At 36.6% G+C, this 12,823-nt stretch overlaps 1 protein-coding gene across 1 annotated transcript in view; it reads right to left on the bottom strand.

Annotated features, from left to right (window-relative positions):
• Cps1 (carbamoyl-phosphate synthase 1) overlaps positions 1 to 12,823 on the bottom strand; it is a 120,303-nt gene that overhangs the window by 99,695 nt on the left and 7,785 nt on the right. The window contains exons 2-3 of the mRNA XM_008846248.2: positions 3,260 to 3,369; positions 391 to 535 (exon numbers count right to left, since the gene is read on the bottom strand). Coding sequence (XP_008844470.1) covers positions 391 to 535; positions 3,260 to 3,369 — 255 coding nt within the window. The remainder of the gene's footprint in view (positions 1 to 390; positions 536 to 3,259; positions 3,370 to 12,823) is intronic.

Raw genomic sequence — 12,823 nt, 5'->3', positions numbered from 1 at the left:
TATATATATACTCATATATATTTTTTCATATATATATGAATAGATGAAATTGGGCCCGTGAGTAGCAAGGGAGTAGTAAGTAGGAGTGTAGATAGGGGAGGGGATCTAAATACAATCAAAATATACTGTATGAAATTCAAAAACCTTCAATAAAAATGGAAAGAAACAGATTTAAAAAATTAAGTTTGCTCCAAGACTTTGATATTCTGAGAAATGAAACAGGAAATAACTTCAAGTTAAAGATTATTCTCATATACTTATAAGATTAATACATGGATTTAACATATACTACAATACCGAGGGAAAAACTTCGCCTTTCTTAGATCCTTATAAATCTGTTAATTATACCCTTTCAGACTGAGATTTTGGCATGGTCACCGTGGGCACTACCTTGATTCCATCAGACTCCATGTATTTGTTAAGTCCTAGTTCATCTCGCGCAGTGGTATCAGGGGCCCCACCATTCCCAATAATAGGGTTGGCCATGGTGAGGATCTGCCCCTTGTAGGCAGGGTCAGTAAGTGCTTCTGGGTACCTAGGTAGACATACCAGAGCATTATTAACAAAACTTGTACATAATGCAAAACCATAATCTATGTACATAGTCTGGGTCACTGAATTCTTGAAAATTAAAGAAGATGGCATTAAAATCCTAAATAATGTCTCTACACTTCAGCAATCCTGTGGAGACTTCATGAGAATATCAAATTTTATCCATGATATAACCAACATGAAGAGAAAATTGAAAAATGCAAAAGTATGGTCTCATATAAATTTTATTCCTTCATAAAAAACTTTAATTCCTCTAAAATTTTTATAGCATTTTAATTTTTTAAAATATGCTATCAATTTAACATTTGCAAATATTCTAAAGGTTTCAATAGCCTGACAGATATTGAGTTAAAAACTGATATTTATTGTTGAGGGGTGTCAGTTTCACCAAGATACTAACCACCAAAATTTAAGATCATTTTTCAGTATACATTAGGATACTGAAGAATAACCCCATTGTGCCCGTGGCAACTGCATGAGTATATATCCGTATTAGAACTCAGTATACTTAAAGTGAATGATGAAAGAATAACTCAATAAAGTCAGCTTTTACAATAACTAGTCTTAGAAGTGTATAGATGGGGGGTTATTAACAACTTGCAAAAATACCAATCTCACAGAACTTCATCTGAACCATTTCTGATCTCTAAATTAAAATTCCACATAACTGTTCTAAAGTTCTGACAATGGAATTGGGGAGGAACTCAGGGCTGTACTGTATTTTGAACCTGAAGAGATGATTACATATATACATATATAAGTTCTTAATGTATGTATATATAGGAAACATTATGTGTATATGAGAAACATTATCCTCACAAATGTCAGGAGCTATCAACACTTACTCCGTGCCCTGGAAGACACTGCAACTGAAATTTTTTCTGCCCTCTTACATTTTGTGTTCCTGCAGACAGAGCTAAACCAAATCTTTCTTGTGGATTACTGCTGAAAGTGAATTTAGGTGCTTGGGGGACAGAATCAACAACCTTGAAACCAATAAAATTCAGCTCAGGCAGTCATCAACATAAATTCCTGAACCCTATCCAAACTAAGTCCTACCAGAACTAACTTTGTCAACAGAACACTTTGTCTTTCAGCCACCCGGTCCCTGGGGAGATGCAAGTACATGTCCACAGCCTCCATCAGGTCATTTCTGAAATGTCTCTCACCTGTCAGGAACTGATCATTTTTTAACCAGGCTTACACACAATATAAATGTATTTCTTGAAGATTTAAAAAAAATACCCTTAATTATCAAAGACCTTATTGAGTGAGACAGGCAAGGGTTGAAATCTATGCATCTCAATGGGAAAAAAAAAGTCTGTGGACTGAACTTGTAAATGAAAAATGAATGTTTTTTTAATACATTAAAAAAGGCTTTAAAGTAACTTGATCTTATGTAGTTTCTTTCTTTCTTTAAACTAGCCTTTCCCTTCAACAAGGCTTGCAATACTCTCCAATGAGCGCATAAATGAGAGCTGCAATGTTGGAAGCAAATTAATCCATCAGGTCCTGTTTGACTTTTGTGATGTGACAAGATTTATTACCCGTAATCTATCACTGAGAAGAAAACTCTAGTGCCCTCCATCATTCTGATCTATATTAAACAGTTGTTTGTTGGCAGGTATATTAACACAGCTAGTAATTAGTGCTGTCGAAATGCTTAAATAATTGCCTGGTGAAGCAAAACTCTGCAAACAGGTTTCATACACTGTAATTTAATGTTCTCACTGTTGGAACTACTTTAAAAACCATCTAATATTTTTCATTTTACACAGAGAGGAAAGTATTTAGGAATGAATGCACATTAATAACATAATGACAGCTTGGTCAATCAATACTTTCAGTATCAGTTAACTCACTGTTCCTTTGTCTGTACAAGGTTAACTTGAATTTCCATGACATGTTCATCAAATAGCTCATAGGTTAGTTGATTGCATCTCCAACGGATACTTTTTGAAACAATCTAGTCACGTCTTCTAGGTAAATCCTTGACTATAAATTATTATCTAATCTAACTAGCCCCCTTACTTTTTAAAGAGGGAAAACAGAACTACAAAAGATTAAGCAATGCCTCAATATCCTGCTCTCTGTTGTTATTACAGCTGAGACCAGAACTTCAGCCTCCTGCTCCCCAGATGAACATAACAGTTGTTGTCTGGATGAGACCAATCACATGATTTCTCTACCAACTCTTATCTCTATTGCCATCCACTAGTTCATAGATCTTAGATACTAAATTGGGAAACAATTGGTAGATATTAAAAATGTTAGTTCTATTTGCCTTTTCTCTCCTTGCCACTTTTAAGTGTATCCATTAGTTCATTTTTCTTAGTTGAAGTGTCCAAGTATTTCATATTAGACATGCCAACTTGGCTCTTCATTTTACTAATGGAGTGGTCCTGCATGTGCTAACCATCCTTACCCACATTCCAAGTTTCTCATTACAGAAGTCATTTGGTTGTCTCACTAGAATGATTTTGTTCTTTTTATTCCAAGGGGATACCTAAGCACCCGTGCTCTGTTTCTTTCACAGTAACAGGAATTTGATGTCTGTACTTCTTTTCGTAGATAGTTGCAGGAGGCCATGCACACAGCCCCATGTAATGACAATATATAATCCAATGATTACATGATTTCACTTTGCCACTATGAGTTACACCATCCTGGCATTCCTCTAAAGCCTTGGAATAGAAGCATTACTCACCCTCCCAAGCCAGTGTTAAAAACCACTTCGCCAGCAACCGAGGACGGATGGCCAAAGGAGTAACCTTTCATCTTAGTTCCATCTTCCAGGACAATGTGTGCTGTCTGTGCCTAAAGAAGCAGTTGCATGAATCTTAGCAGCAGAATACAAAGCACACACAGAAAGAAAAGCTCTGAAGGTAAAATACCCAAACATTAAATAAACGCAGAGCAGATTTAATGAAACCATCCTACAGACTTGGAGTTTCTGTGTTACTTACCACTTTCCTTCAAATGGATAACTCTTGTCACTGGAAGGTGTTTTGTTTTGTTCTGCTTGAAAGGGGAACTGAAGCATGCCGATACACTGCCTGTTCTAAGTCTACTTATAGAGTTGTTGACAGGCCAGAAATTCTTCAATTTAGCTGAAATGCTACAGCCCATATCTTTTCCTCCTTAACATTCCCTAGCTTTGCTCAAGTATAGCTTTAAGGGAAGTTCATGAGTTTGCAAAGGCATTGTAAATTGTGTTGTATAGCTCACGCACACTCAGAGGTTTAGAGCTGGAAGGAATCCTCAAAATTACCTATCAAATTACGCTTCACAGAGCTCTTGTATTTGATGGAGTTGTCCCAAGGGCTGCCCTCTCCACACCACGATATGGTCATGAAGCTGGAGCTGTATCACTCTATTAATACTGATACAACAGCAGGCAGTGTGGAACACTCTAAAAGCATATCATGGCTCCCTTTTTATTTGAGTTAATTATATCTGTGTCCGGTTCCCTCTTTGGGCTATGGGCATTCTGAATTTGATTACTTTGCTATATTAATCTGTGAACCAGCTTCTATAAAATTCTTGGCTAAGAGAAAGGACAATTAGAGAAACTTATCTAAGAAGCAAGTAAACATCCTTGATTCCTCATAAATACTATAATCCGATAATCCGATTGTTGAAATATTTAAATTTCAATTTCCATACAAGTCAGGGAAGAGAAAATTGTGTTAAACCATATTTTAGGAGGCAAGATCCCTAGGAAATTCTATAGGACAAGCCCAATGAAATGCATAGCAATAGGTAGTGCCATAATAATGGAGGAAATCATAATGATAAATTAATGCTTGATCACAGTAGAGAGAATCTTTTATAGGAATGATAACAGTATTAACATTATATTTTTAAGAGTCCTTATCTTTGGGGTTGGGGATTTAGCTCAGTGGTAGAGCACATGCCTAGAAAGCACAAGGTCCTGGGTTCGGTCCTCAGCTCCAAAAAAAAAAAAAAGAGTCCTTATCTTTTTAAGAGATATAAACTGAGATTTTTAAATTTATCTAAGGTTTGGTTCAAATAATCTTGGGTCACAGAAATTGATAGGAATGTAGATTAAACCAGTTTGACCATGCACTGACCTTGTTGACAGAAAGGAGCTCATTAAACTATTCTTTCTGTGAGGTTAAATGAGGTTATTAGAGATAGAAATGCATCAATGCTCTACTTTCTGTCCTTTTTCCATTTTAGGGCTAGATTAATAATGTTTCCGTTTGTGTCTGGCTGCCTTACATCCACTCACACCACACACATGCACACACACACACACACACACACACACAAACACCAACTTTGTTAGACAACATGTATTCAATAACCTGTTTTAAGACCTTTGTTTCTATATTCCTCTATGTTGGTAACATGCACTCAGTTTTCCATATTTTAAAATGAAAAAAATCCATTATTTTTCAATAGCAATCTCAACAGATACAAGATACTTCTTTTAGATCCATAATGCTCAAATCTCTTACTTTTAGAATGATTGCTCTTTCATGCAAAATAGCGTTCTCATCATGTTTCAGCCAATGTACTGTGTTATTACATCTTGTTTATATGCAAATGTTTATATACATTGTATTTATACGCAGGACTATTTAGTGTATAATATTAGTGCTTCCTATTAAAATCGCATTCTTGGAGCTGGAGAGATGACTTGGTTTTAAAAGCACTGACTACTCTTCAGGAGGGCCAAGGTTCAGTTCCCAGCACTCACATGGCAGCTCACAACAGCCTGTAATTCCAATTCTATGGGAGCCAGTGTTCTCTTCTGGCCTCTGCTGGTCCTACATGCACATGATGCACATACAAATAAGCAAGAAAACACATAAAGGAAAATATCACAAAACTTTTAAACACATTCTTCTCACCAGGTAATTTTATTCATCTTTTTTTTTTTTTTTTTTTTGGTTTTTTTGAGACAGGGTCTCCCTGTAGCCCCAGCTGTCCTGGAACTCACTATGTAGACCAGGCTGGCCTTGAACTCACAGAGATCCACCTGCTTCTGCCTCCCCAGTGCTGGGATTAAAGGCATGCACCACCACACCCAGCTTATTCATCTTATTTTATATTAGGAATATAATGTGCTGATTTCAAGTCTGTATTTATTATTCTTGAAAAAGATGGCAAGGAGTTCTATACTGACCATTGGAAAGATGTATGAGTTTTGAAATGGGAGAGAGAGAGAGAGAGAGAGAGAGAGAGAGAGAGAATATGCTTCCAAGGGCAAGGAAAAACAAAAGAATTTTGCACTTCACTTGACATTTCAAATTATCTTCAAAGTTATATCCATAGCCTAGCCTTGGAATCACTGTTTGAGGTCACAAGTTTGACACTGTATTTAAATAGTTCCACTTTGTCTTCTTGGCCTCTAATTTAAGAAATATTTGGCAATTACCCACCACAAAGAAACCACAATATTTAATTTAATCTGAAACTGACAGTGACAAGATTTCTCTAACAGGAATTAGCTTAATATGCATTCAACTGCTCTGAACCTAGAAAACCAAATCCGAATGTCATTTTTAACAATATGCTATCATTGTTCTGATGTTTTAATTTTTCAGTTACTTCTTTACGATTATAATTCAAAACATAGGTCAATGCTTCTAGGGAGTAAAGGTGATAATGTTCAGTGTATTTCCAAAGATTGGTATAAGCTATTCCACAGAGATGAATCTCAACTGGGGTGTGTTTATTGGGAAAATTCCCCAGGTAACTCTGACATGTTTCACTAGATGAAACCCTTTGGTTGAAGTAATGAAAATTCACTGTCAAATAACATTTTCTACTGAAATATTATTTTCTGTTCTTGAGGAAGTCATGTGTAACCGACATGCCTTCACAAAATGGGAGAAAGGAAGAAAATGTGTTATTAAATAATAACACAACTTTCATGGAGCCTAAAATAATTGTACTTAAGTGTGAACTGCAAATTCAATTATTATATGAACTCCAGTTTATCTGCCCTATTCTGAGCTTGCCTGCCTAAAACACGACCTTAATTTATATTTTCTACTGCTTTCCTCCGACCTATTCTCATCTAAGGATTTTGAGTTATCTGATCCCTGTGTTAGATGCCACTTAAATATTTTAAAGAAAGAAAAATTAACAAAAGCAAACTGTTATCAGCCTGTTCCTACAGTTTTGTTTTGTATTTTTTTTTTCCTCTTCTTTCCATGGAACTAGCTTTCTACTTTGCTTTCCTTTTTCTAAAGATATATTTGAGGAGACGTTTACTGCTGCCTGAAATAGTCCCTGAGATTGTGTTCAATATGTCTTCTGCTCCCTTAATTATATTTTTTGTTCTTTTTGGCAGTTTTTATAGATCTTCCAATTCTCTTTCCCACTACACATTACATCGTTACCAGGCGTCTGTTTATTACCTACAGTACCCTTTATATTCCTCTTAACTATATTGGCCTCCGATGAACTTAAAATGAAGAGTGCCAATTGACTTATCTATGAATTGATAGAGGAACTTTGAACAAAGAGCTATTATTTAGAACCCTCCCCTCTAGCTAACAGGCCCCCAAATGCTGTTTCATTCCAGAAACTCCATAAGAAATCACCTTGTTATCATCCTATAGGATCATTTAGGAGCTTCTATCCTGGTAAACAGAGGTCCATAACCTAGGAAGATTTCTATTTATTGAATTTTAATTTTAGTGCCTGCTGCCAGAACACTCTGGTCTGTCAAAAACTGAAAATAAAAATGAAAAAGAAACTCTTTTTCATTTTTATTTATCCATTTTTATTTTGTGTATATGAGTGTTTTGCCTGTATGTATGCAAATGCACTGCATGCATGGAATTCTCATAGAGGCCAAAAGAGAGCATCAGATTCCTGGAACTGGAGTTATGGATGGTTGTTAGCTGCCATATGGATACTGAGAACCAAACCCAGGTCCTCTGCAAGAGCAGCCAACGATCTTAAATTCTGAGCTATTTCTCCAGCCCCATGAAGGAAATCTTTTATTTTATTTCTCTCTCTCTCTCTCTCTCTCTCTCTCTCTCTCTCTCTCTCTCTCGTGTGTGTGTAAGACAGTATCCCCCTATAGTCCCAGCTGACCTGGAACTCACTCAGCCTGGATTCTATCTCAAAGAGATATAGAGATCTACCTGCCTCTGCCTCCCTGAGTCCTGAGTGCTGGGATTAAAGCCCTGTGCCATCACACCCAGCTTCTACAAGGAAATCTTAATGAAAGGAAATGGGTATATTTATAGAATGTCATGAAAAGTAACCTAAAGATGCTTCAAAGTCAAGGGTTTTTTTTAGTGTTCTTAATAAAAAATGTATATGCCAATAAAATGATTTAGAGAGTCAGGTCACAAACATCACTGAGCACCTGCTATATGTGAAGTACTTGGCTGGGCTCTGGAGACACATGGTGAATGCCCTAAATGCCCCATATAGTAAATGAACTGAATGTGTTCATAGAGGGTAACACGAAAGAGAGCTTGAGTATCACTAAAATGCTTGGAAATACAAAGACATAAAATATCCTTTTTCTGTGGGGAATTTCTCTTTAATAAAAGAATTCATGTTTTCCTTGCATGCTTTATATTAAAATGAATAAAAATTTCAATAAAAAATGCTCATTAAAATTTGAATTTAAAATCGCAGATTTGAAAAGTCCTCCAGTGTCACTGTCCTGTCAGCCTTCCTTGATTCCTCTATTGAAAATTGCAACCTGTTTCCCAGGATCGTCTTCTAGGCCCTTTTCATCACTTTTGTCTTTTTGTCACTGCACTCTGTTTTCCAAAAGACACCTAGTGCCCTGTGTGCTACCTGGTTTTATCCCACTGAGAAGTGAACTTCATGTGACCAAAGCACTTCATCTGTTTTATTGACTGATGTGTCTCCATCTCATTATTCATTTTATAATTGAAAACATGGACATTTATTTTTCACATCATACTTAATATAGTTTCTACTTTTAGCACTTCAAATTCTTAATTCACTTGCCTTGTTTTTGGTTGAACTGTTTTTGTAAATATTGGGAGCTGGAGAAATGGCTCAGCAGGTAAGAGCACTGGCTGCTCTTAAAGAGGACCCAGGTTCGATTCCCAGCACCCACATGGCTGCTAACAGCCATTTGTAAGTCCAGTTCCAGGGGATCCGATGCCCTCTTCTGACATTGCATGACACGGGAGCACTTACACACATGCAGTCAATACACTCATACACACAAAATAAAATAATAAATAAAACATTTGAAAACCTAAGTATCTAGTTCTACGTATTTTTCAGTAGTGGTTATTGCTGCAAATATTTCAAACTTGGAGATATAAAGCTTTTGAAGCTGCGATCTCTCTGTCTTCATCATCTTTTCCTAGCATCTCAGGCCGTACAATTTTCAAGTCACATCTTGTCTATAGTCTCAATAATAAAGTTCCTTAAATAGTACTCCAATTAAAAATAGCTCCACCTCTAAATACAATATCTAATAATTCGTAATAATGACATCCACAAGAAAGGTACCCATTTGCTCCTAGAACTATCTGTAAATTGCATAAAGTTGCGCCACTACCCAAGACAACCCCCCCAATTTTGTATTGCCTCCCAGTTGCTCGGCCTTCCTCCGATGTCTCCTTGCTTCTTCTGCCTATTGGATGCAGTGCAGTGAAGGCTTTCTCACACATTAATTGAGGGACACTCATCTTCAAATTAACTAATCAGCATGTAAGGTCCCATTCTCTGGCCCATTTTCTATGTATCATGCCTTGGCCTCTCACTGTCAGTTCTCTGTGCATAACTCCCTGCTTATATCTTGTTTATAGCCTTCCTAGTACCCAGACTATGCGTTGGAAGATCAGTATGTCAGAACTAACACTGCTTGTCCTGTGCCCCCACTGGTTTTACTGCATACTCTGTGTATGCTGTCACTAAAACTCGATGAATAAAGAGCATCACGTTATGATGTTAGAATGTTAGCGCTGAGATGTTTGAAGTAGTTCTTTGATGCCTACTTATTTCTGGTTATTTTTATCAATTTTCACCTTCACTTGAAAGTAAAAACACATATTCTTCATAGGTTGATGCTAAAGGATAAAAGGAAAGGAAAAACTCCATTAAGGCTGATGGTAACTCGGCTGTAAATACCACCAACTTAACACAGCAACCAGGTGCAGTGTGGGTAAAACCTTCAGAAAATTCTAGAAGATCTTCAAATCTCATTTTTATATTTTCTCATTAATTATTTCCATTGTTAGTAGTAATAATTATCTATGCTATCTAGAAATCTTCCATTGTCAAAAAGGAATAAAACCAGGTTCAATACATATAACCCAAACTTTCTTTTTTCTCTACTTTTTATCTATAATGTTTGCCAAATGTTACTGTAGGTTCACAGTAAATTTCTTTGTTTTAATTCAATGTAATGCAATATTACATTTTTGTACTAAAGCTATAACTATATTATAACAAATAATTAGTTCTTTTTTTTTCTTTCCTCCAAAACTGAAGCTATTACGGCTTCAGCACCATCACTGGGGTTTGTAGATAATAAGGCATCCTCCACACCAATAAATACCTATGTAGATTTTTAAATACAAACTGAAAATTTTTAAATACTAGTAATTTTTAAAATACTAACTGAAAAAAAATTTTAATTTAAAATTTTAATTCAAATTTCAAATTTTCTCTAGTGTGAATCCCTGTTAAGGCATGGGAATTTCTTTACACTTGAAAAAGTGAAAGATCAATATTTCTTAAGTATGTCTTGTAGAAAGTAATTGATCTGTCACTGTGATTTCTGCTCTTTGCATTACATTTAAATGAGAAACTGATAAAACATAAACCTAGCTGTATGTAGTTATCAATGTTAATTAAAGTTTATATGTAGATGAACAAATAAATAGAATGTTTAGATTTGAATAAGAAGTTTCTCCTATTTGGGGAAAGGCATCTTATTTCAAATAGTTATGAAGCTCTGTTGGACAGTAGGATATGTGAGCACATTGTGTCATTGACAGCCACACTTTAATGACTCCTGAAAAGCCTCCCTGACTAGTAATAGTTAAAAAAAAAAAGTGTGAGGCAGTGTCTCTACAGATATTAGTAGATTTTTCTCTCCTAAACCACACACACACACACACACACACACACACATACACACACACACACGGGAAAAAAATGGTAGCATTAAAATCATTTCTTTTATATTTGGCTGACGGAACCTCAGGGAAGCAAAGCTCATTCACTAGTGGCTGGAGGAGCAGCAGTTTCTTACTTATGACCTCTTTTTTCCTTTTGCAATCTTACTTATGCTTTACAATTTTTAAAAAATATTTTATTATTTTTATTTTTTATGTGCATGCATGTGTTGCCTGCATGTAGATAAGTGCACCCATGTCATGCAATGCCCACAGAGAACAGAAGATACTGTGGGATCCCCTGCAATTGGAGTTACAGACAGTTGTTAGCTTCCATGTGGGTTCTGGGATTCAAACCCGGGTCTTCTGCAAGAACAACCAGTGTTCTTAACTGCTGAGCCATCTCGCCAGACCATTTTACAATTTTTTTTAAGAAGAGATAAAAAAGCAATCCAATCATGAACTCTAATTTGTTTATAAGAATTTTCATTCAAAATTGCTACAGAGAAAAGCCACAGGAAGACCGAGGTCAGTTAAGAATTGCCTGTCTATGAATCTGTTCCAGAGTGAACTGTCCAATCATTGTCTATATCCTGTAATCTCAGAAGAACTACCAGTGTTTGAGAACTGTCCACTGATTCCAGGCTCTGGGTTTTCAAGTCCTGAGGGCTGAAAGGACTACCAGGGACTTAGGTCAGGAGATTCTCCTATCAGCAGCACCCTGCCTCCCCAGAGGGAGGACTTGCTGCCATGCTAGGAGAAACAATGGTTGGGGCTGCCTCCTGCTGCCAGGTCCTTGGAGTCTCGCTCATCTGCCTGATTCATGACTCACCTGGAGGAGCCCTTATCTGGAGATTGGATCAGGCCAAAACTGAAGGTTCAGGCTCAAAGCAGAAAACTGATAGACCGGGCATGGGTTGGGTTGGCTGAGGCTTTGTCAGACTTGTATCACAGTGAGTATCTGACAATTCAATCTGAAGCTCCCCTTCATAGAAGCAATCTGAATAAACAGGAACCTCCCTCAATACTATTTCAGTGTTTTCCCCAGGAAGCCTAACTCATGAAAGGCATTTTAACCAAATTGTCCATCCAGGCTAATGTTACCCCAAGTTGGCTAATATTTAAGGATGGAGACACAATTGGGCACAGTTAGCACATGGCTAAATGTGACAGTAAACACCTGAATCATCATTCTGGGAGACAAAGTCGGACGCAGGAGATTCTTGAGTTCAAAGGAAACCTTGCCTTGAGACTTTGTTTCAAGGCAGACACAAGGGGGGTGGGGTAGAGGGAGGGAGGAAAAGAGAGTATAGATAGCATACAGCCATCTACTTTATTTAGACTATTAACTACATGGCAGCATGCAATTCTTTAAAATAAAATTTATACAGAGAGAGAGAGAGAGAGAGAGAGAGAGAGCTATACTTTCCAAAATTTTCATGATTGACCTTAAATCAGATTGTGTCTGTTCAGACTATATCTGTAATTAATGTTATATTATTTCCACATCTTCGGGATCATATTTTTCTTCTTCTATTCCATAAATTATATTTGCAAAACATACAAACAAGCTGGAAAGAAAATAGATCAAGGATTTTAGTCTGTGTGAAGCTCAAGGAAAGTACATTAAAGCTACTCTACACTCATGCCTTGACATCTTCTAGTCCGGAAAGTACAGATATTAAAAATCTGGGAGCCAAAGGATTTATGAATAAGTATTCCAAAATTGTATTCAGGGGTCTCAGGAGATCACTCAGTGTGTAATTCTTGTCCAAGCATGAAGATCTGAGTTCAGTTCCTCAGATCTGTAAAAAGCTAAGTATGGTGGTGTGCATCTGTAACTCCAGCACTGGGGTGTAGACACGGTTCAGTGAGATGCCTTGTCTCAAAAAAATAAGGTAGAAAACAATGGAGAAAAACATTGGATATCGATCTCTGACCTTCACATGCTCACACACACACACACACACACACACACACACACACAAATCTGCATTCTGTTGCTATTTCATATAAATTTAAAGACAAAAGAAAAATAAAATTCTTTATGGCCTAGTAATACTAAATGCTAGTTTTATCTACAAATTTTTAGGAGGAACATCAATAAGATTATAGCTTTTTTTCCCCACACACATAATATTTAAATGGGCTAAAACTTAATTTCC

Source organism: Nannospalax galili, unplaced genomic scaffold (genome assembly GCF_000622305.1).
Source record: "Nannospalax galili isolate Female #2095 unplaced genomic scaffold, S.galili_v1.0 scaffold281, whole genome shotgun sequence".
Taxonomy (NCBI): Eukaryota; Metazoa; Chordata; class Mammalia; order Rodentia; family Spalacidae; genus Nannospalax; species Nannospalax galili.
The sequence above is the reverse complement of the archived record's forward strand: the minus strand, read 5'-3'. Positions and strand labels throughout refer to the sequence as shown.